The sequence below is a fragment of the Bos indicus x Bos taurus genome, chromosome 13, assembly GCF_003369695.1.
Source record: "Bos indicus x Bos taurus breed Angus x Brahman F1 hybrid chromosome 13, Bos_hybrid_MaternalHap_v2.0, whole genome shotgun sequence".
In the NCBI taxonomy this organism is placed as follows: Eukaryota; Metazoa; Chordata; class Mammalia; order Artiodactyla; family Bovidae; genus Bos; species Bos indicus x Bos taurus.
Window position 1 is genome coordinate 65,488,248 of NC_040088.1, and position 25,175 is coordinate 65,513,422.

The 25,175-nt window shown below is 35.1% G+C and overlaps 1 protein-coding gene across 13 annotated transcripts in view; it reads right to left on the minus strand.

Moving 5' to 3' along the window:
• The window catches only part of ABI1 (abl interactor 1), an 87,894-nt gene that overhangs the window by 3,310 nt on the left and 59,409 nt on the right, over window positions 1-25,175 (minus strand). The window contains exons 3-11 of one of the 13 annotated variants that reach the window (XM_027560091.1): window positions 22,219-22,395; window positions 20,146-20,160; window positions 19,312-19,412; window positions 17,883-18,023; window positions 14,659-14,759; window positions 13,682-13,762; window positions 9,860-10,036; window positions 6,827-6,913; window positions 2,814-2,999 (exon numbers count right to left, since the gene is read on the minus strand). In XM_027560091.1, the coding sequence (XP_027415892.1) occupies window positions 2,814-2,999; window positions 6,827-6,913; window positions 9,860-10,036; window positions 13,682-13,762; window positions 14,659-14,759; window positions 17,883-18,023; window positions 19,312-19,412; window positions 20,146-20,160; window positions 22,219-22,395 (1,066 nt within the window). The remainder of the gene's footprint in view (window positions 1-2,813; window positions 3,000-6,826; window positions 6,914-9,859; window positions 10,037-13,681; window positions 13,763-14,658; window positions 14,760-17,882; window positions 18,024-19,311; window positions 19,413-20,145; window positions 20,161-22,218; window positions 22,396-25,175) is intronic. The other 12 variants (XM_027560080.1, XM_027560092.1, XM_027560081.1 and 9 more) reach the window with 12 other exon arrangements.

Below are 25,175 nucleotides of genomic sequence, written 5' to 3' on the forward strand. Positions count from 1 at the left end.
CTCTATTTGCCAAACCCCCTCTGTAAATGAAACTTAGTCGCCCCTCCCCTTGCCCAATGCATATATTCTCATGTAACAGTTCTCACTGCTGAGTATTTAACCATTAACAATGTGCGTCCATCCTAGTGTGTAGGAGCCTAGTCCACATAAAGGTCTGAACTCTCCCTTCTCTATATACTCACTGTAGGGTTCTGTGGGCCTAGACATCTAGTATTCTTATCTACATCTGTCATGAATGCATGCATGCTAAGTCACTTCAGTCGTGTCCAACTCTGTGTGACCCTATGGATGCTTTGCAGCCTGCCAGGCTCCTCTGTCCATGGGATTTCCCAGGCAAGAATACTGGAGTGGGTTGCCATGCCTCCTCCAGACCCGGGGATCAAACATGTGTCCCTTGAATTGCAGGCAGATGTGAGCCAACAGGGAAACCCCTACATCTGTCTACATGATAAAAATTTGGAGATAGCTATCTAGTCCCTCTGAAATCTTCTTTTTCCTCAACTTAGAAACAATGCTTTTAACTCGTTATAGATACACTGTCTTATTAAAATATTTCAGCCTCCTGAATATCGTCCTCAAAATTAAACATACTATTAGTCTAATATAAATGACTGAATCTGGCTTCTGCAACAGTCATGTCGTACTGTTGGATTAACATATTCAATTGAAATCCTATTAAACCTGGTTTTAATCATCTTGTGACTTATAAAGGTGACTATTAAAGGCTTTAAATATAACCCTACTAAATACCAACTTTCTGATTAAGACCAGGAGTCCGTAAACAATGGCCCATGACCAAATTCAAACCAAAGGCTTTCTGTCAATAGATTTTACTGGGGCACAGCCACATCCTCACTTGTGTTCTGTCTACGACTGCTTGTTTTGTTTTTCCCCCTTTGGTTGCACTGCATGGCTTGTGGGATCTCAGTTCCCCAACCAGGGTTTGAACCCGGGCCCTCAGCCCGGAAGCGTGAAGTCCTAACCACTGGACCGCCAGGGGATTCTCAACGACTGCTTCTGCGCTACAACAGTGGGGTTGAGTAGCTGTGACAAGTCTGAATGACCAGCAAAGTTTAAGATATTTCATTTTGCAAATATATACAAATATCAAAGAATTATGTTGTACACCTGAAACTAATATGTCAATATACCTTGATTACTTAAAAAGTTTATTATTTGGTCTTTTCCAAAAAATCTGCTGACTCCTGGTTTAAGACTCATTATTTCATTCAACTTGTGAAGAGATTTCTTTAATCCTGCTCTATTACCAAATACATTAACCATTATATCATTCCAAATCTGTTATGTAAATATAACTTGTCCCATTTTCATAGTTATTTAAATTTGCTTTTCCATACCAGAAAATATGGGTCAAAACACAATTCAAGACTGCTCACATTTATCACACTCATAATAACAACAGCATATCTATTTGAAGGTACATGAGAATCTAAATATGAAGTAGAACATTCAAGACTTCCTCAGTAATATGTAGAATATTTACTGTTTAAAAATATAAAAAGAAAACAGCCTATTTACTTCAACCATGTATTTAAAACTTGGGTAGGAAAGAATGCTACAGGTATTTGCTTAAGGTGGCAATCAAATGTGATCAACTACATAGCATGCATTTTTCAGAACTCTACAAAGACATTTTTATTGGCATAGAAGTAGATGACAAAAAGCAAATAAACTCACAAAAAACAGTTTCCTTCCCACCCACTACTACTTAATAATTACAGTGAATGTCAGATAATGCAGGTGAATTTGGACATCAGAGTTACACATAATTTCAACATTCTGGTGATTATTTTCTCATTTACAAGATCAAGTAGCTGAAAACCTTAATTGAGGTTTTTTTCTCATATATCTCCCAATATATTTTAAAATATTTAGATATGAAAGTTTTCTATTTTTATTGTAACAGCTTAGAAACTTGGTTTTAAATCTTAATTACATGAACTTACTAGTAAATCATTTAACTCCTTCTCTGTGCCTTATCTGTTTATCATCTTAAAAATCACAGTCAAGTTGGAAATTTGTCATTTGAAAAATCACAATTAACAGACTATATTTTCAATTTAAAAAATTAAAAATGTCTCTCCAGATGAAAGGATAAAGATGTGGTATATGTATTTAATACATACAGTGGAATACTACTCAGCCATAGTAAAGACGAAAATGATGCCGTTTACAGCAACATGGATGGCCCTAGAGATTACCTCACTTACTACTTATTAAGGGAAGCAGTCAGAGAAAGACAGATACTTTGTGATATCACTTATATGTGAAATCAAAAAAATGATACAAAATGAATTTTAAAGAAAAATAGAAACAGACACACAAACATAGAAAAACTTAAGTTACCAAAGGGGAAGGGGCAGGGTAGGGATAAACTCAAGAGTCTAGGATTAGCAGATACAAACGACTATATATAATATAAACAGCAAGGACCTACTGTATAGCACAGGAAGCTATATTCAATATCCTGTAATAAACTATAATGGAAGAAATCTGAAAAAGAATTCAGATATATATACACACACATACACTTCGGCATATAACTGAATCACTTTGCTGTACACTAGAAACTAACACAACACTGTAAATCAACTATACTCCAATTAAAAAATAAACAGAAAATAAAGAATCCTTGCTTTATATTGGGAAATGTGTAGGAACTAAATCATCTTGGCTGAATAAGGGTGTTCAAAAGGTAGAGACATACTGGACTAGGTGTTCCTTACAGCTCTAAAATACGATCATCGCTGGTTCCTTCCTGTTACAGCAATTCAGTGATGACTGTACCTTACCTTTCTCAATATAATTCTTGGGGGCCCAAGCAGGATCCCCATCTGCGTATGGGTCGTTATACTGAACTACTGCGGCCTCCTCATCTTCATAATCCACTGGCGGCGGCGGTGGCGGAGGTGGCGAGTCATCAAACATGGGGATGTCGTCTGGCGGAGGTGGTGGTGGTGGAGTTGGACTATCGGCAACTAAAAAATTCAGATAATTAATTGAAATCAGAAATCAGATTAGATGGAAATTCCTAAGTTAACAGAATTTAAGGAAGCTCTATCATATACAGCATGCACTATAATAATACATGCAAGATTAGAAATAAAAGCTTGGTGTGTTAAAGCTTCTACTACTTTTAAGAATAATTTTGCAATAATAAAATGAGCTAAAATTAAAGGTATTAGGAAGTACTACAAATTAATGAATGCAGAGGTTAGGAGACAATATGTCTTTTTTTTTTGCTTTTTTCTTTTAAATAAGACTACAGGAGGAAAGAAGTTCCCTTACTCCAAGGTTCAGGTCACAACAAATGTCACTCTTTAGTTAGCCTCTCTCCTTAAATAAGCCTTATGTCATATCTGTCATTTGGACTATGGTAAACATTATGAATGTTAGTTTAATGGTTTGATAACCATTTATTGTGCACATTCATGTCCCCGATTTTGGCTTTTAGTTACCTTTAGTTTCAAAGAAATCTCTAGTGGGTGGATATGTGTTGATTTTTATTTGTTTTATGCAAGGGGGAAAAAAAGCTGTGGTGTTAGGTATGATTCTATGTGTGCAGGTTTTCTATTATTTAAATTTTAACAAAAGAAAATTTAACAAGATTTAGAAAAATCTAAAGTTAAATAATTCTAAGCTAGCAGAAAATCTCATTAAATATTTTTTTAATGTTTGTATTCATAATCAACTTTAAAAAAAGATAATCAGCTTCTTCAATGTAGAAAGCAAGCTAAGACTTCTGTATTATTGCTTATAAAACTAAGAATGGAATGAGGGAAAGACTAGATCCTAAAGATCCAATTTCCTAAGAATATATCCTCAATAAAAGATTTTAAAAATAAAGTACTGCAGGAAGATGTTTAAAAAAAAAAAAAAAAAACAACAGAAAAAACTCAAATCATGCAAAATAATAAAAACGATTCACACCTCAAGTTCTAGATGGCTGTGGTATGTATATGTGTGATTTAAATAAAGGTGTAAACAGTGAAATGGAAAAAATGTCATGCTAGAATTGTTTCAATGAATTACTATGATACCAGGTAAGAAATGCTCCCAATATTAACGAATTCAGAGCTGAAGCACAACTAATTCTTAAATTTCTGATCCACAAATTTCTTTAAAAAAAAAAAGAAAATATTTTGATACAAAGAATTATATAGTCTCCAGTATCTGAGAGAATTCAGAATTCGAACATACTAATAATTCCAACATACTACCTCACCTGCCAATTTCTGGGGCTATTTATATGATCAAAGAAAATGGTCATCATCTATTCTAAGATAGTGTTAAAGTTTTCAACACCCTATTTGCAGTAATGAGCTGAGAATATAACCAAAGAACCCAGATTTAAAACATATGCAAAACATATGCACATAAGAGCCCTACTGACAACCACTTTAATTCTGTGATTTCTATTTTATCCTATTTGGGGTGAGAAAGAAGACTATTAGGAAATAAGTCCTGTGTGCTGATGCTCATTCGAATGGACAGCTCTCACACAGGTGTGCAGTTTATTCTTCTGACAAATGCTAGGATCCATTTTATTTCTACCAATCCCTTCTCCATAAAGCTTGCTAATATTATTGAGATGAGAAGAAAATGCATATGAATCCATTCTGACAGTAGTCATAGCTCATATCCTTAATATGGCTTAATGAATAAATTATGTATGTTTGCCTGAATTCTTAAAGTGCATTTACTCTTGATTTATATACAACTTACTAGTCTATTTTTCATTCAACTGTCTTTATACCCAACTGCTGTTAATTTACATTGGCTTATCTTCAAATTGCATACACTGGGGCAAGCGTCTTGTCATCTAATTCTCTGTGCATAATACTCTGTCTAACACCATGTATAATTAGTTCAAAAACACTTTCTGATGTTAATCATAAACAGATGTAAACACACTGCTTTTTTAGATGCTCATGTCTTAAACTGAAACACATTTATTAATAGGTTAACTGCTCTGTGCATTCATTATTACCACTCTGTCAAAGAAAGTGAGTATTAAAGAACATAGAAAATTTGTAATTCATAAAACATTTAATATACTGATACCAATTTAACAACAATCTTCCTAACATGCTTTCAAAGAAAACAGATGCCAAATAAAACGAAACGAGGCATTCTGTGGCACCAAGAGAATTACTGACTCAAGATCACAAGTTTGGGAAAAGAACTGAAATAGTACCATGGCTTCTAGAGCAAAGACCATACATGTACATTACACTGAATGTCTGTTTAAAAAAAGGATTACCAAATATCTAATCAATGAGCTTTGGACTCACTAAATGGATGTTTATTATGGCTATTTTAAAACATTTCCTAAAAATTCTCGGCTATTAGGCAGTTCAAAGGTTGAACTGGCTTTGTTTTTAAACTCTTGCAAACAATTTTTAAACTCTTGGAGCACCAAGAATCAGCAATTTACCTTTATCCACTAATTTTTTAAAAAGAAGATTCGCTTATTTTTACATGTTTAAACACGTAAGAGTTTCCAACCAAATGTAAATGATAAGGTTGGTTTAGGCTCAGAAATTTCAGCATCATGAAACTTTTATAGAAAGTCTATTAAATCACACATTTCTTAAAGATGGGGACTTTGTCTTAGACTATGTATATTCCTCCCAGAGCCTGGGACATAACACTGAGTAAACAAATATTTGACTGGACGAAGGGAGGAAACGTGGAGAATAACACAACAAGGTCAGGAGAAGCTGCAGGATGGAATTTGCCACAATGTTTTCTCCTGGAAGATGGGCTGGTCATTTGAGTTACACATCTTGTTCAAACCTTTCTGAGATTTATGTGCATGGTGATGATGCCAAATGAAGTGAATTAGTACGCGACCACCTTACCGTCTTCAGCATTTTTGGCGTAATATAATTCAATAATAGCAGTATTTTCCATTTTGCCAAATAACATTCACTATTATCATGTAGTTAGGATTATGTATCTCCCAGAACGTCAAAGTAATCAGGTGGTAATTAAAAAATAAAAACTTCTATCCTAATTCATATATTCAAAAGAATTTCCTAGTCAATCTGACCTTCCTTCAAAAAGATCTAAAAAAGGTAACAAGTCTGCCTGTTCAGAAATCATCCTCATGGGCCAAAACATAAAGAGGGCTCTACATGGATCATCACTTAAATGGAGTGCATGGATGTAATTTACTTATTCTTGCAGATCCTTGTTTATCCTAATAACAAATCTTTATATAGGTTCAAAACTGTTTATGCATAAAAATTTGAACAAATCTTTATATAAGTTCAAAATTGTTTATGTATAAAAATCAAAGGCTACAAAGTTTTCTTCACAAATGTTTTGTAACTAAAGGAGAAAATGCCAAAAAAAACCCACCCAAAAACCAAAACAAAGAAAATAAAACAAACCACCTGTCCTAATAAATTTAATCTCACAGTGTAACGATGCATCTTGATGAGTTAGCTGGCAACAGAAAACTAATTCCCCTAAAAACTATTGAAAGCTAGTAGTTTCAACACAATTTTAATTTGAGGCTTTGATTATGCTTTCCTTAAGAATCTGCAAAGATCTGATTTCATGTTTTAGAGCATGTGAATACAGAGGAAATTGCAGTTGTGACATTCATCTGAGTCAGTAACCATGCACACAGAGGAAAACTGAAGATCGTGCTCTTCAGTTTCAATAACGGATCTGCACCTATTTTCAAGGTAAGATTAGCTTCTCAACAAAAGTAAGGAAAATGATGACTCATCAGCCATGCATGCTATAAGGAGACAGCCTCTACTCTTGGACAGCTCAGGTTTTCCAAACTTACTGTTTTCCTGCACCCTGGCCACGAAGCCTGTGAGAGGTATCTGTGGAGTCAACTGAGGCATAGGGGGAGGGGGTGGAGCAATAGAAACTGGCGATGACAACACAGAATGGGGGAAGTAAAACAGATAAAGGAAAGAAAAGGAAACAAACAAAAAGCAGAAGTCAGTTACAAGGACCACAAACATAAGTATGCAAAGAACAGTTTGTAAATGAAACAAAACAAAACAAGAAACAAAACAAAAACCTGCAGAACCTTCATTTCCCACAAACAAACCTAAAGCTGAGTTGTGCTTAGCCAACTGGTAGTTTTATTAAAAAACAAATACATTTATTTTAATCCTACTGTTATAGTGTTTGGGGAAGATTTAGATTTACCATCACCTTCACTTTTATGCAATGAAAATTTTGAATTCTAAGAAAAGACTTTAACAAAACAGGTAAGAATAAAATACCAATAAAGGTTTCTAGGATACTGTTAGTTTACCTTACCTCTCTAATCCTAACAGGTATGTCTAGCTTAAGGGTAATGCTGTAAATCAGAATTCACATAAACAAAACAAAAATGTTATGGTATAGCTGTTTATTCCATGTATAAATAAATGCATTAGTTATAGGTTTCCTTTAAAAACAGTTCTTATGTATCTATAGCATACATCTAAATTATATATAATATAATCTTATTATATATAACATGCATGTATGTTATAATAAGATTAACTATATAATGTATATTATATAATTACATGATAGTATAAAATCATGATTTATCATGTAAATTGCATGATTTAATAATAAATTATAATGATTATAATTATATAACAATTGTATGATTATATAATATAATCTTATATACAGTAATATAATCTCATTATGTAGCTAAATATATTCTATGTATCAGCTCTCTAGGAAAAAAAAAGGTTACTATTATTTTTTAAGTTGACAATTTTAAATACATCACTCTTAAATTTACTAGGGAATAAGAATGCTCCATATACCATGTTAATTGTTTACTGAATTTCAAGGGATATTTCAAGGGACCTTCTTCCTTTTGTATCACAAAATTCTGTTTACTGGCAGTCACCAAGAAATGACACTAAATTGACAGGGAAAATTTACTGGCTCCCAAAGATCATTTAATTGAAAGACTGTTTCCATTAATCCAATCTAAAAATTGGTAAGCATAAAAATCTCAAAGAGGTTCAGTGTGTACAAATAAACAACAAAGCAATGTATGTGTATTTATATCCATTGTATGGCTAAAAACAACACTGAATTCACTATGAAATTAGTCCTGGTTCGTTCTGATACTCTGTATATAGAAGTATATACATGTGTGTATATACTTGTATATACATGTGTGTATATAATGTTCCAGTATATACACATTTATATATGATAGTTTTAATAAAGAAAAGATTATATACCTTTTCAATGTAAAAAAAATTTTTTTAAAACTTCCACAAACCTAAAAATTTTAAAAAACAACCCTTAGTAACTAGCCATGCTGGTTAGTACATAAAGAAAAGAAAGGTTATGCTGCAATAATACTAATCATATGCACAGAATATGCACATCAAAACACTAAAAACACTCACATGCTACCACTACAACACCAACAGTAACTCGGGTTGAAGGACAATTGATTTGACAATACATAATCGTATGTTTAAAATGTGAAGCAAATTTGCTTTACAATATCCAAAAATATGGACAATCAGTAATGACAGTGTCTTCTTTGAGGATAAGCAACCAACCCAAGCGGTGTTAAAACAGAACTACACAAACAGGTATCAGGTGAAGAGTCACCAGAAGCCCTATTTGCGGAGTAAACAGTAAATGTCTAAGTGTGGAAAAGAAAAAAAACACAAAGATGAGATCTAAAAATGCAGCATAATATGAAAAAAAAAGGTTCATGAAAGTAGTGAGACTAATGATCAGATTAACTGCGGGATTCTCAGCCACCAGCTACTTTTCTTTACCAAGAGGAGAATAGGGGAAATGTGAGGTAAAATTCTAACGGAACACTTCTCAGGAGCTTGGATGAGAATTTCAGTCTGGAAAAGGGTTCTATAATATAAATTTTGGGATTACTTGTGAATTATGATATTTCTGCTAAAGTGATTTTCAATTCTTAGAAGGCTTTTTGCTTATAACCACAATTAAGTCTTTAAAATTTAACCAAAAAAAAGAGAATTTAGTTCTACTTTAAAACACTTGTTGAAAACATGCATCATAAATAAAAAGAATTTAAAACCCAACTTCCTGTGTAAATATGGAGTGTTCAGTATTTTTTAGGTAACATAAAATAACATGCAGCTCCAGAAAGTAGCCAGAAAAACCACATGAGAAAGCATGTCTGAGTCTATGTCTGGTGATCACTGTTTCAAGCCAATAACAAATACTGAACAACTGGCTCATTTCAGATTTCTCCTGGTTGGATTGAGCATCCTGATATGGAAAGTGAAATTAATGACTACTCACTCTATGCCAAAGTTATTTTCTAATCTTATCAGCCTTTAAACACTGATTGCAGTTAGTGTTGAGATGTGCACTCTGAGGTGAACAGAAAGGATTTATCAAAAGAAAGTCCTCCCCACTGTTATAATTATTAGAGACAGAATAAGCAGACATCAAGAATGGTTTTTAATGGTCTGGAACTTATTTCAGTATAGGTTAAAAAGCTTAAAAGTGATAGCCAGCAATTTTGTTATATTATTGAAAAGAAAAATTGTCACAATATTTTTAATTTTACTGTTATCAAACTGTATCAAACATGCCATTATTTTTAAATTCAGCTTAATTCATTTCAGAGTTTTGCCTCTTTAGTTCTATTTACAGTATACTCAGTGAATCGGAAGTTTTTCAAAGTGATAAGCAATTATTTTTAAAATTATATGATTCAAGGTCTAACTTCTTAAAACAAACATGAAATAACATGGTTTCAATTGTTGTCTATCACTGGCAAGAACAATTTAAAATAATTTCCTTCAAAAGGAGCTCCACTGCTGCGTGCGCCTGCTAAGCACAAGCTTACTTGAATTCTGAGAATAAAGTGGACCTCCATTAACATGAGGCTGAGCAGAAAACTGAGCCGTCACAGAGGGAGTCCGTCTGTATCCACCAGAAGATGTCGAGGAAGTGGTAGAGTTGTGCCGAGAAATCTGCCTGGTCATTGTGCCATACTGGGAACCAGGAGCTGAGCCCGGGGCTGCTGGAAAGCATTAGTCAAAGGCAACCAACAAAGAACTTGAGCATCGCGGGTAACCTCCGATGGCAGAACAGAGAGAAGCAGACTCTCAGCAAGAAACACTTTTTATCACTTTTTAAAGTCCACAGCACAAAATAAAGAGAAAAGTAAAGATACAACACAAATAGCTCTATCTCTGAACTTAAAAAAACTTATAAAAAAGCAGAAAAAACAGATACTGTGTGGAAAGTGCAAAAGTTAAGTATGAAACATTCTTCAGCCTTTTAATTCAGCATAATCCCAAGTGGTATTTTGCTAATAAAATGTATAATCTTTTTCTTTGTTATTTCAGAATGTATAGTTTTTATATGTCAACTGTGTCTCTCCAACAAGATAAGTACCAAATGACAGTCTGAGGTGAAAAGCATTGTTTTTAGATGTGAATACCTTAGTATCTGGATTGTACACTTCTTTTTCATTGGCAAGTCTATAGCAACAGTCTAAGAATCTAGCCAGCCAAACCCGCTTAAATTATAAAGTCTAAACAGGTAAGCTTATTTTCCACATTTACTACTATATTTGACTGTTTACTGTTATTAGCAGTTATTATCAATGCAAATTATAGTGGAATCATTTTTTTAGAGAAGCACAATTTCTAGCTTCAAAGCACCTGTGTCAGATTTGTTGTATATCGCCAAACTTTTAAGAATTCCACACTTTACCCTATCACTTAAATTTCTGTGACTGATAATTTCTGTGACTGATAAAACTGAAAAAAACTTTAAGACTGTAAAATATGGACATTTTAAGGCAGCTTTGGGTAGAAAATCCACTATCTTTCCCCACATATTTGGAGGGCTTTTTTTCCCCCATAGTACATCCAAAGCAATCTTTTCTTTTTAATTTCAAACATATTTAAACTAACTAAAGTATTAACAATACTTAAAATGTTATTCAATGTCATCTTTACCAACATCTTCAAAGTTTAAAATTTTAAAGGTTAATATAAAGTTCAAAGCCTCTAAAGTTAACTATATCTTCCAGGCAACTTCAGGATTTATATCATTCTCCCAAACATCTAATCACGACTGAAGAAATAAAAAGGCAGAATCCTGGTTTCCTTTCATTCAGTCATCTCATTTAACCTCTCCTAGAGGCCATACAAATTATTAGAAAAATCATACAGCAGAGGCTGTTCATTAAAAGAAGTGCTAATATTTAACATTTTGGAGCTCCCAAGCCATGCTATGCTATGCTAAGTCACTTCAGTCGTGTCCGACTCTTAGCGACCCCATGGATTGCAGCCTAACAGGCTCCTCCGTCCATGGGATTTTCCAAGCAAGAGTACTGGAGTGGAGTGCCATTGCCTTCTCCGCCATAGGCAGTCACTAATTAAATCATTCACACACTCATTTTCTAAACAGAGACACACTTTTAAAATAACAGTCTATTCAAATGCCTTTGAGAATGAGTAATTCTGGACAGCTAAGTTTTCCAAGGAGCTTAAGAGGTAATCCTTTAACCATTTTTAATAGAAATCTTAAAATGATTTTTTATATTTCTTTGACTTATATAAAAACTATATAAAATCCAGGTTATTTTTTTTGGTGATTGAAAACCAAATAGACCTATTTATATAGTTCCAAACCAGGCCAATTTTAGAATTTAATTTAGTATTTTATTATGAAATAAGTCATAAAAAGCGTATGTGACTGATGTATATATAATTATATATGCTATGTACATATAAATAATACATATACTAATGTATATATATAACTATTTACAATGGTTATATATAATCTGTTTATATATATAAATATTATTTGTATATTTGATTATACAGGATTATATATTCTGTTGGTTTGCTGTTTTCCTTTTATATTAAGATTCATTCACGTTGATAAGTATATCAATATATCATTCATTTTTTTGCTTTATTTACATACAAACATGCCACAATTACAATTACTTATCCATTCCACTGTTAGACATTTGAATTGCATCTAGATTGTTGCTATTATTATACCACCATTATGAACATTCCTAATTATGGTTCCTCAATTTCTCTGAAAACAGTGGTTCTCAAACACTGATCAGAATTTTATCTTAAGGGTGTATTGTGATACAAGCTGCTTGGCTCCAGTCTCAGTTTCTGAATGAGGAGGTCTGGAATGGGACCTGAGAATTTACATTCCTAACTAGCTCCCACAACAATGATGCTGTTGATCTGGAAATCATATTTCAAAAGCCACTGCTCTAATACAGTGGTGGTTAAACTTTTTGGTCTTTAGGGTCCACTCTAAAATTAGAGAACCTCAAAAAAATTTTATTGAAGTGAGTTACAGGAATAGGTAATTACCATATTAGAAATTAAAACTTATTTATCTTTAAAACACATAAATACACAAATACACATTCCTTTAGCTGTCAAAAATGATGCTATCAAATGTTACGTAGCCTCTGGAAAATTCCACTGTGTCCTTGTACCAGAATGAGAATGAAAATGGCAAACAAGTCTTAGTATTATTATGGAGATAATTCTAACCTCAAAAACGCCAAGAAAGGATTTTGGCAACACCCAGGAGTCACATACCTATATTTTGAGAACCAGTACTCTAGGGGAAATATCTAGAAATTAAATTGATAAATCTAAGGTGAGAAACCTGATTCAACTTAACTGAGTAACAACAAATTACTTTCTAAAGGGAGCATATTAACTAACAAACTCCCCCCAGCAATGCACCTTTCTGTTACTGCGCACCCTCACTGGCATTTGGTACTAGGGGACTTTGACATGTTTACCTATCTAGTAGCTATAAAACAGTATCCACTGGTTTTTATTTTCTGTCTTCCTGATTATTAATTAGGTTGAGGGCATTTATTTTTTCCAGATGAACTTTCTGCCAACAACTTCTATTACTAGGGCCTTTTTTAATTACTTCCTTTTCTTTTGAGTACAAGTGCCAATGTTTTTAAAAGAAGATGCTAGATGGTTTTATTTCACCTGAGCTCCATTATTTGAGACAGTTCTTTATCCATTTCCACCCAAATGCTACTCTGCATTTCTAGGCTGAATGGTTTTATATAGTCTATATTTAGAATTCTTATATGCTCAATCCAGTCTCCCTCGACCTGGGAACAATTTAACTGTATTTTATTGATAAAAAAAACTGTTTTCACTGCACCCTCAGATGCCATAAATCCTCGACTATATCAGAGTCTTACAACTGTGAGCCACAGGAAAACCTCAGAGCACCCCATACATTCTCTTTTCCATTTTTCTTCCTTCACCCCACTCCTTTGACTGTTGTATACACCAGGGAGTTCCAAATCAAGTCTCACTTTAAAAAATACTGCATCACTAATAAAAAAATTTTTTCTGAACAATCACTGCTATAATATTCTTAGAAAGATCTAAACAAAACAAAAGCTTAACCACATTAAATTGGTTATAAACAAGGCAGAGACACATTTGACATCACAGAGAAGTTTCTGTGTAACTTCAGAGGCCTTCCACAAGGAGAAATTAGTGTAAATTAGATTTAATACTTAAAACTCTGTACTACCACCTACCCCCTAATAACTACACAAGCTAACCGTCTGACAGGAGCTGACTATGAACTAGGCACAGTAAGTTAAATCACTCCAGTGGTTATGCAGTCTCACCTATCACAGTGTTCGCAGGGAGGGGAAGTGGAAGAGGTGGTGCTGGTGGAGCTCCAGAAGGAGGAAGGACAGAAATGTTTTCTAATAAAATAGTTTATAATTCAGGTCAGAGTGCAAGAAAGAGAACTAATCATTCTGAAACAGTAAGAAAGTACAATGCTTTGGAAAGAAGAAAAAAAGAGAGAAAGATACCCATATGCAAAGCATATGTTCCAAAGAATAAGAATTTTACAAGGTAAAAAGGTCACTGAGTTCACACTTTCATTAACTATAAAATACACCTGTTTTTATAAGTAGCTTTTTCTCCTTTTTCAACAACATCCTTGAGAAACTAAGAATTTTCCCCAGTTTTGATTATCAAACTCACTTTTCAAATGTATATTTTAACAACAAAAAGTCTTCCTTTCATTTACTAAACAATCAAGGGACTAATCATAGCTCTACTATGATTTCTTAAATTTTTATATAATCTAAAAAGTAAAAGAGCTTTTCTTAGTTTAATCCCACATTACATTCAGAGCATTTTACTGACATATGTATCGAATATCATACATAAAAGCAGGAAGGTCACAACCAGCTATCACCAGAGTTGATACACCTAGCAGCCTACAAGGCAACATCAAGGTTCAGTGATGCATAATTCACATTAAAGACACTGATCTTTCAGTTGAATTATCAACAATTATTGGTTTGCTCTTGAAATAATAATTATCATTCTTGACTAGTAACCAAGTATTTCTGAAGCAAAATGGCCCAAAAGTTATTTAATATGCTTTTTTTATAAGTAAAGAGAAACAGCTGCAAAACTCTAAAAACTCTGAAAACCAATCAAAAATTGTTTTTAAGTGTTAGCTTTCATTCTGGCAACAATCACATAAATTTAATAGTTTCATCTAACGTAACTAAATTGCTTCAGACTTCCATAATAAAGCTCATAAATACTACCACATATGACAATGGATTAGTGGATGACATACCTGGTCCAATGGTGGGTGGTGAGGGTGTAGGCACGGCGATGGGAATGCCAATACTGCTGCTGCCACTGTTCTCTCGGCTGCCACTTCCTCCGCTGCTTCCACTGCAAAAGGGAGAGAAAAACCATGAAAACAGCAATTCTAGGGATTCCTTCAAAAAATATTATCAATTCAAAGCCACCAGATACTGTTATGATGGATGTGTGTGTGGATATATATACACATGCTTACATAGAAAGAAACGTTTTAACTGTCCGATACAAATTTTAACTCTAATACCTGAAGTGGTTTTTGTGTTTGACTTTGTGTTAGTTGCTCAGTTGTGTCCGACTCTTTGTGCCCCCACGGACTGTAGCCCGCCAGGCTTCTCTCTCCAAGGAATTCTCCAGGCAAGAATACTGGAGTGGATTGCCATTTCCTTCTCCAGAGGAACTTCCCAACCCAGGGGTTGAACCCTGGTTTCCTGCATCGCAGGCAGGTTCTTTACTGTTTGAGCTACAGGGAAGTCCATGTGTTTCACTATGTTTCTCCATCTACTGGAAAACCAATATAATCACATAGTACTCAGAACTGTTAAGAGATCACTGAGAAATGAATGACCAATACAATCTCATATACAATGAATCAGCAAGGATTTATTTAAAACCTAGTATAAACAGCAGTAAACAAAGCAGACATGAACTACACTGTCATGGACCTCTTGGCTGAGAATGGGAAAACAGAAGTTAAAAAATAGTGCGATGGAAGCCACAAAAGATGCTATGGAAGTGAATAAAAATGGTAACCAACCTTAGTCTGAAATTAGTATGCAATTTATTAATCTAATTAATCTCTAATTAATCTCAAAGAACAGTAATAAGACAGGGAAACTTTTGGAAAAATAAGCAAATGAGAAAGAAAATAATGAAATTTCACCAAGGAACATTGTAGAATAGTGGATACTATTAAATTTTAACTTCTATGGACTTACTGTCCCTTTAGGTATACAACCTCACACTGACCAGTTTCAGTAATGTAGAGTGGACATGTTGTTCAGTCGCTAAACCATGTCCGACTCTTTGTGACCCCATGGACTGAAGCATGCCAGGCTTCCCTGTCCTTCACTATCTCCCTGAATTTGCTCAAAGGCATGTCCATTGAGTCGGTGATGCTATCTAGCCATCTCATCCTCTGCCACCACCTTCTTCTTTTGTCCTCAATCTTTCCCAGCAGAGTCTTTTCCAATGAGTCAGTTCTTTGCATCAGGTGGCCAAAGTATTAGAGCTTCAGCTTCAGTCTTTCCAATGAATATTCAGGGTTGATTCCTTTTAGGAGTACACATGTACACATATGCAAATATACATATGTACCCATGTAGCCTGAAGCTCCATATTATATTTTTAGAACTCAACATCATTGGTTCAATAGGCCCAGAAACCCAGCAGAGTAATAATCTACACTGTCTAATTTATTTTCTTCAATATGATCCATCTATAATTACACTGTCACATACTAACAGAAGGGGAAAAAATATTTATATAACAAAAAAAGGTCTGATGTGAAGGCCTCCCTCCTCCCAAGCTAGTCAATACTCTGCTTTGTGCCACCACCATATAACAGACAGATGCACTTATGTGCTTGAGCTGAGTAACTGCAGCAGAGACCATATGGACCACAAATCCTAAAGTAATGACTTTACTTTACTATCAACCTGGCCCTTGATAAAATAGTTTGTTGATCCCTATTCTAATAGAACAAGTTCCTGGAAAAAAAAAAACCGTTATCTCACTGGTATATATCCCTAGTATAATGAAGTAACTTAGTTGTTGAATATGATTAAACTATTACTATATCACTACAGAGAAAAATCATACTTTGATGTAATAATTCAATAATAAACATATAAAGAAACAATTTAAAAAACAATTTTGGTCCTCACTGAATTCATACTGTAACTGATACTATAACTGCAGACATCAATATGACAATTTATTTACTAACAGGAATAGTAACAACAAATAACAATTACATAGCATTTAAGAGCTTGGTATACCCTATGGAACTGAATCCTTCAAAATAATTTTACCAAGTTATATCTCTAATAAAACCAACCAAAAATCAAGGGAAAGAGCAGTTCCTTGCCCAAGTTATTAAAAGAGAGGTAAAAATTAAATGAAAAAATTAAACTATACAATAAAGTACTCCCCAAAAAAAGTAGTGACTTTAGGGGGAGGGAAGTAGAAGCAATCACTGGGAAAGGCCTGAAGCGGACTTCTGGGTTGCTGCTACTATTCCATTTTTTCATCTGCGTGATGTTACTTGACTATATTCAGTTTCTATTAATACATCAAGTTTTATATTAATAAATTATCTCCTTTTCTGAAATGCACGTTATGTTCCATATCAAGTTTTTAAAAATCCACTGGGTAGATTCCCTGGTGGCTCAGTGGTAAATAATCCACCTGCCAATGCAGGAGACAGAGGTTCAATCCCTGATCTGCGAAGATCCCACACGCGGCAGGGCAACTAAAAGCCCAGGGCGCCACAGCTACTGAGCCTGTGCTCGAGAGTCTGTGAAGCACAACTGCTATGCCCACGTGCCGCCACCACTAAAGCCCATGCTCTACAACAAGAGAAGCCACAACAATGAAAAGCTTGTGCGCTGCAACTAGAGAGTGGCCCCTGCTCACCTCTACTAGAGAAAAACCCGCATAGCAACGAAGAACCAGCACAAGCCAAAAATTAATAAATTTTTTAAAACAAAGGGGAAAAAAATCCACTGGGTAGTTGATTTCTAGAACTTTTTAAAAAAACAATTTATATAATAATATACTCTGCAGTCTATCAACTCTCCTAAGAAATTCTTCCTCAGAGCTTCAAGTTTAAATCTCATTGGATAGTTTCTGATATTTAACCATTTACCCAAAAAATTTCACAGTGGTTATCTTGATCTTTTTTTCCTAAATGACCATAAAAAAAAAATTCTTTAGTCTTCATCCAAATGTACATATGTACCTTTGTCAAAAAGAAGAAATACTAGCAATCTGCTAGCAGTATAGATACTAAAAAATCTAAAAAAATAGTTAAGTCATGATGTAACTTTACAGAAATGTATACAGTATTATCATCCTCAACCTTACCATCTATGTTAGCATCAGAGGAGCCCTTTACCTATAATTCTACAGGAGTCTGTCACCAATCAATAACATACATTCTCAGCTGTTCAAAGGCTCAATCTAAAAACTTACCTGTGTGTCCTCGGTCTCTGATTTAAAGAAGCCGTCCTGCCTGGACTATGCTGACTTCCCAGCCTTGCAGGACTTGTCATGTAGTCATTAGGAACTGTTGGAGGTTTAACAGGCTCAAGGGTTTTGTAAGGAGTATTTCGTCTAAAGAAGCATAATAGAGAAAGGAGTAATGGATAAGAAAGATAAAATGGTATTTCCCCCCCAAATTTGTGACTATCCCTTTATTACCAAGTATAACACAATTTTTTTTAAATACTAAAGTTTGTTTTTAGAAAATGCTTTAATAGGAACATATGAATTTTGTTACTTTAACAAAAGCTAAAATCTGTTACCTTTTCTTTCTAAAAATAATAGTTATAATTTTTTAAATGCTCAGTAATATGAAACTTTGAAATACATATGATTCCCAACTCAGTAACCCACAAGGCACTGTCCTTATATATTGTGGAAGCTAAATATCTCCTCTGTAGTTTATTCCTACCTCAATACGGGAATATTAATATATGGGCAAGTACATTCTGGCCCCAGTAGTGATGCCATTAATTTCTCAATAAACGATTTAACTTTTCTATTTAACAACTTCATGGTTTTTTTCAGGGGCAAGGGGTTCACAAAATGAAAATTGAAACTAAGAGCCTACAAAAAATGTTGCTTACTGATTCCTGTTACTATAAAGTAATGATTCTACCAATAAATGATTTTAACTTTTCTATTTAACAACTTCATGTTTTTTTTCAGGGGCAAGGGGTTCACAAAATGAAAATTGAAACTAAGAGCCTACAAAAAATGTTGCTTACTGATTCCTGTTACTATAAAGTAACGCTTCTACCACCCCTCCCCCCAAAACAAGGAGTCTATAGTCTACAATAACGTGAATAATCTTTCAGGACTGTCTTACCAAGTATTCAGTATTTGCATTGCATTGAAAATTGGGAAGGAAGAAGGCACAAACTTATCTTTTCTCCTTCTGCACTGGCCTTCTCATAAAGCTACTATAGAATGAAGGGCCCCAAAATGACCAGCAGAAGCACAGTTAGAAGGATTCCCAGTAAAGATTCCCAAGTGTCAGGGGAAGCAGAAATGGGGGAAATGGAAGAACTGCAAGCTACCAAACCAAGTATGCAAAACAGGCCACTTATTCAAAGTTCTGTAATATAAATATTGCAAATACATGTAAAGACAATATATACGGAAACCTCTAGTTATTTCATTTTAATAAATATTTCATTTTAAGGTCAGATTTATATATATATATATAAAATTTTTATAATGAATTGGAAAATAATAGACAATGCTCATTTATACACATACAAAAAACTTTTCTGGTACAGAGTTCCTCAGAGAAATTACAGAACAGGCAGATTCATTTTGGATTCACTTTGATTTCCTTCACTGGATCTGAAGAACACAGATGTAACTGAGTGCTTACCCCAGCGTCCCCCGGCCTGACATGGGAGGACTCGGTGGTTTCTGAGTAGGAGGGTTTGTTCTCGACAGCGTGCCAGTTCTTGCAGGCTGGTTATTTCCATGCTAAAATGTGGAAAGGAACGCTTTTATTTTTATATCAAATTGTTCTCTTGGTGTTTTGACACCATGTATTATTATTTTTTAAATATCAGAATGTGAAATAAGGATTCCCAGACAGCTTTAATAACAGACTTTGGTACTATATTTTAAAAAGTCAAAATACCACTTGCACTTGGCTTTTCATATTATTTTGCGCCCTTCATGCCAATTAATTGCAAAATACAGGTGAGATTACTCAATTTTATATATTATTTTATTGTTATACATGCTCACTGAGATCTAACTTTTCTGCAATTCAAATATTCGGTTTCCTGAAATTTTCGAAACGTGTGCATGAATACAAACTACAGATCTCAGTGTCAGCTTGCTAACATATTCATCTGAAAAATCATCTCTATCCCAACAACTCAGTAACAAAGTCACATGTAATGTCTGGGAAACCTCCTAATTGTAAGTCAATAAAAGCAAGGCAACTATCAAAAAATGAGCAAAGCAATAAATGTTAGCAAAATTAATGTTCCTATATAAATGCAGATGTCAATATATCTTTGATATATTAACACATCCAAGCTAAATGTTGCTGATTTGAACTGGGTTTGAGTATATTTAACCCATGTAAATCCTATGGGGAAAAAAGCAGACAGACATAGGAGAAGTTTTCAAGTTTTAGTGGCTCTGCAGCCTCTATCAATACAGAAGGAATACCGTGGATCAAGTGATAAGTAGTATCTCTTACCTTGGCTTTTAGCCACTTTACGTTGGCAAAAAAGGGGGGAAAAAGTAGAAATTAATTCTAGATATCTTATCTGATAGGACAATTACTTGATTCATGTTAATAAGCTTTTACCCAGTCATATTTTAAGTATTTTATAAAGAAAAGACATCCACAAGCAGTAGGGAAATATTCATAGGTATCATATATTTATTCAAAGTAATATATTCATAAGAAAATTACCACTTAATTATGCCAATCTCATGCAAATTATGTAATTTCTTAGGTCAGTATTTTATCCTATCAAACTAATTCAACTGAATCATGGATGATAAAAAACAAACTCTGATTTAAATACAAACACATAGCTCATTAAACGTATGGCTATTTTAATGCCTCAGTGCACAAACCTTAAGCCTACTGGACAATGGATGCTCATGCTTCATTATTGGAATGGTACAGAATTTTAAAGAGTGATCAACTGTAAATGTTAAAATCCAAAATTACGGGTTGCTTCCAAATTCAGAAAAGGACCTAGCAGCTCAGGGTTTAAAACAAAATTACAATGCACCATAACATCTTAGCCAAATTCTAATTAAGGAACAAACAAACAAATAGGGTCTGGAAACCCTCTCATGTGTAGCTTAAGAATCCAAATCCTAAGAGGCCAGCACTAGTAAATAGAGTTTGTTTTAGTTCTAAATTTCCTTCTGAACAAGTCTGATCAAAATTCAGAACTGAAAAAAAGCTGCTTTCATCCTAAAGGCTACATCTTTAAAACCTGGCCAGCTTATATATATGAACTAATGTGTCCAAAGCAGCCTACTTGCAACATGCCACTTAAGGAAAATTATCTTCAGATTGAAGACTTTTTCTACACTGGGGAAAAAGGGGTTCCCTCAAGTTCTTTCCATCTCATTTGCCATTCTAAATTTGTATCTTATCATTTTTCAAGTGACCATAAAAGCAACATTAAGGAAAGCATCCAAAAACGGAATATACCTTGCTTGACCCATATTCTTATTGCTAGAAACTGTGCCAGAACTTTGGTATTCTTTAACATTTGTTTAGAATAACACGGCTCATTATTATCTAGATTAAACAATGTCTGGAATCCTACCTTGCCACTACATTTCACAATTGGATTTAGAAATTAAATTTGAATAACCTCATTATCTTTGAAGAAAAGACATATTAATGTGATAGCATTAAAATACACTAAATACTATTCTAAAGTAACTTAGAAATATTCTAAATATGACCATACATCTTCCCTCATATGCTGTTTCAAGTCAAAGAGAAAACAAAAAAATAGCACTCAAGTATAAACTAGTCCCAAATGAAAGGGTGAAAGGATAATTTATTTGGGAATAAAAATTCTACTTGAATTCTGCTACTGTGTAATGGTGTAACCTTTACCTGTTATGGAGCACAGCCTCCTCTGTTAAGTGTGTGTAAATTTACACAAAGATGTTAGGAGCGTTGGAAGGAAATGATCTCTATACCTTACAACTCAAAATGTAATTGGTTAGCAACTTAAAAACTTCCATTTCAGTGTCTCCCAAGCACGTTTTAGAACTAAAACATCTTAAGGAAATAAAACTAGGCTTTTTATTTCCTTAAGATCTCACTTCATTTCCTTAACATTTACATTTATGGATGAGTCAGTTTACCAGCTCCCTGGACTCTAAGGTTGAAAACAATAGAACTCTCTTATTCCACCCTTTCTGCAGGCCCTAAGTAGATCATAAGCTTCGCATACCACAGGAATGAAAGTCTGTAAGATGCCAGTTCCTCTTTGAAATGATTCCACAGTTCATTCCTCTTAATAAAACTGAAACCTTTAAAAACACCATTCCTATGTATTATAAAGCTTCAGTGTTTCCATTAATAAAACAGAACAACCCTTAGATCACATGATCTTTTCAAAGCTTGAAAACAAAGACATATGTGGAAAATCCTTCACAAGTTATGAACCAGGCTCTATAGCTATTATTATTAACAAATAATTTTAAATGTTTCTACTATGTATTCAAGTTTACTCTGAAACTGTATAGCCTGCAAATTTTTAAGAGAATACAATATGAAGACACTTACCTTGACACCGTGGCCCACATCATCCAGAACTGTATAGTCAATAGGTTTCCGAATATACCTTACAGGTCGCTCCATGTTCGCAGGTGCTATTATTTTGTGAGTTCTTGATGTATTTTTATTTGTTGTCAAAATACCAATCTCTCTTCGAGCTACTTTCTCTTTATGAATGTCCACAGTCTATATTTTAAATTTGAACAAAGCAAGAAAATATTGTTTGGCAGAGTACATAATATATATAATGTCCACATATTAAGAATGTATCACATGTCTATTTTTCAGTGAATACTACTACATGCTCCCCTTCAAAATTAAGCAAATTAATATCTTGGACGCTGAAACATGGGATCTCTAAAGCTGATTAAAAGCACCAACTAAACTATTGGTTTTGATTCCAAAGTGATTCTGAGGGAAGCGATTTTCTCTCCCAAAGACCTGGTGTGTGTGGAAAGGGAGGGCTCCTACTCTGTGTCGCTTACACTTTATTTTGCGTAGATACAGACCAGATAAAGAAATCAGAAATTACAACCAGATGAAGTAACTACTATAGTGACACACGCACAATTTATTTGCAATTACTCTAAAGGTGTTCAGAGCAAGATATCCAACTAGGTTGAGAAGGCTTTAATAGAGTAAGTACATTTTAAAAAATAAACAAATATTAGAGGCAAATTATGGAAATTATTTAAGGCAAGAAGAACAACATATTACAGACAAAGGTTTAAGAAGGAAAAAAAAGAAGACCAGAGAAAACCAGGGGTTACAATTTGGCAGCAAGGAGCCCACACATCTGCAGCCTACCTAGTACTGGCCTTTTTTTTTTTTTTAAGGCAGAAATTTTTATTTATTAAAATGTGTCCTTCAGTAATATGTTAGCATACATACAATATACACACATACATCTGTACATTCTTTGACACACCTCACGGATTGCCACCATAAGTTTAACCAATAAATTAAAACTAAAAAAGGGTCGGGGGGGGGGGCGAAGGAGATGTGGGGATGCATGGAACTAAGGGCAAAATTTCCATGTTTCATCTGGTAAGAAACTGCAAATTTCTCAGAAGTTCCCTGGGGAAAACCTGTGACCAGAGAATCTCTGAAATAAAAGTACAGAAATCCCTGCCCCCCAAAAAGATTCCAAAAGATGCAGTTACAAGTGTGCTTCTCAAAACAGGAGCATTCATTCCACTTCATACTCTGGCTTCTGCATCTTCTGGCCTCAAGATAGTCTTGCCCTCAGCTGGGGCAGAGAGGTTCATATGGGCACTTGGGCTTGGTGCACCGGGGGCTCTGGGTGTTGAGGGGCAGGCTGCAGCCTGGGAGCGAGGGGAGCCACACTCATCTGAGGTGATGTCTGGCACGTCATTAGTACTGGCCTTTATAGCTTTAAAGAAGGTAGGTTTTTGTTTTTCTTATTTAACTGTCAGTATTTTAAAAAAAAAAACTGGATAGTAGTCAGCACATGAGAAATAGTTACACGACCACTCAGCAGTTTAAGCTTTGGCCTAACAGTAATGAGTGAGTAGCCATTCCCTTCTCTAAAGGACCTTCCTGACCCAGGGATCGAACTCAGGTCTCCTGCACTGCAGGCAGATCCTTTACCATCTGAGCCATCAGTGAAGTCCCAATAGTAATGAAAAACCAATAAAAAATTCAAATTGAGCAATATCATCAGGTCTATATTCTAAAAGATCCCTCTTGCACAGGAGGACAGAGAGAAGACTACTGGGATGAGACCAGTTAGAAAGCAGTAAGAAAACAGAAGCATGTGAAATGAACTGAAAGGGAGTGGAGGTGGGGGCACTGTCAGGAAATAAAGGTTAATGTTATGTGTATTTCTGCACACCTTGTGAGAAGAGATGCTGATTCCCTGGCCTTAGAAGACATAGTGTCTCCTCAAAGTACAAAAGGCAGGCTTACTGTCCAGTATAACAAAGATAACGTCAGAAGGCTTACTGCTGCTGCTGCTGCTGCGGCTAAGTCGCTTCAGTCGTGTCCGACTCTGTGAGACCCCACAGACAGCAGCCCAACCAGGCTTCCCCGTCCCTGGGATTCTCCAGGCAAGAACACTGGAGTGGGTTGCCATTTCCTTCTCCAATGCATGAAAGTGAAGAGTGAAAGTGAAGTCACTCAGTCGTGTCCGACTCTTAGCGACCCCATGGACTATAGCCTACCAGGCTCCTCCATCTATGGGATTCTCCAGGCAAGAGTACTGGAGTGGGGTGCCATTGCCTTCTCCGCAGAAGGCTTACTGACCATTATAAAAGAGCTGGTCCCCTAAGCTGGGAGCTCCTTTCCTGGAACACACCTGACTGTGTACAGCCAGGCACCATCTGGCTGTCTTGGACATATCCTATAGAAAGTGGGGCTGGTGTCTGATACAGTGTTGACTATGACAATAATGACCTTTGTCTCTAACCTGGAGTCTCACGTCTTCTCCTCACATCTATGGAATTGTGGCTGGCTTAACTTGTGAGCATCCGCTAAGGGTAAAACCTCAAAACCCTTGCAATGTTTGAAGCTTTGGTAATGAAGATGGAGTGCTAACAAAGACAAAGTTTTTTAGAGTTGGAATGAAAGGATAGCTAATGAAAACTGAGAGAAGTCCCTGGGAATCGTGAGTGAACATGATCAACTCGTGTGGTCCTCCAGGCAGTCTCTGGTCCTCTACTTCAGGGCTTAGTAATGAGGCTGAACTGGGGCGGCAGCTTCAGGACAAGTACCAGGAAGTAGTTTCAAAAACAGCAGCCTGAATGATGCCCTGGCTACTGTCAGCTACTCACTAAGCTCACCTGGTGGACCCTGAAAACAACTAGTAATATTTATCTGCAGAGGGAGGCAAGGGTATATAAGGTTCTCTCAGTGTATCTATACTGAGCATGAAAGAAGGAAAACTGTAACCACTCTAAACAGAACCAGGAGAACCTAGAACTCTGGCTAGTTTGCCTGGGAGACTG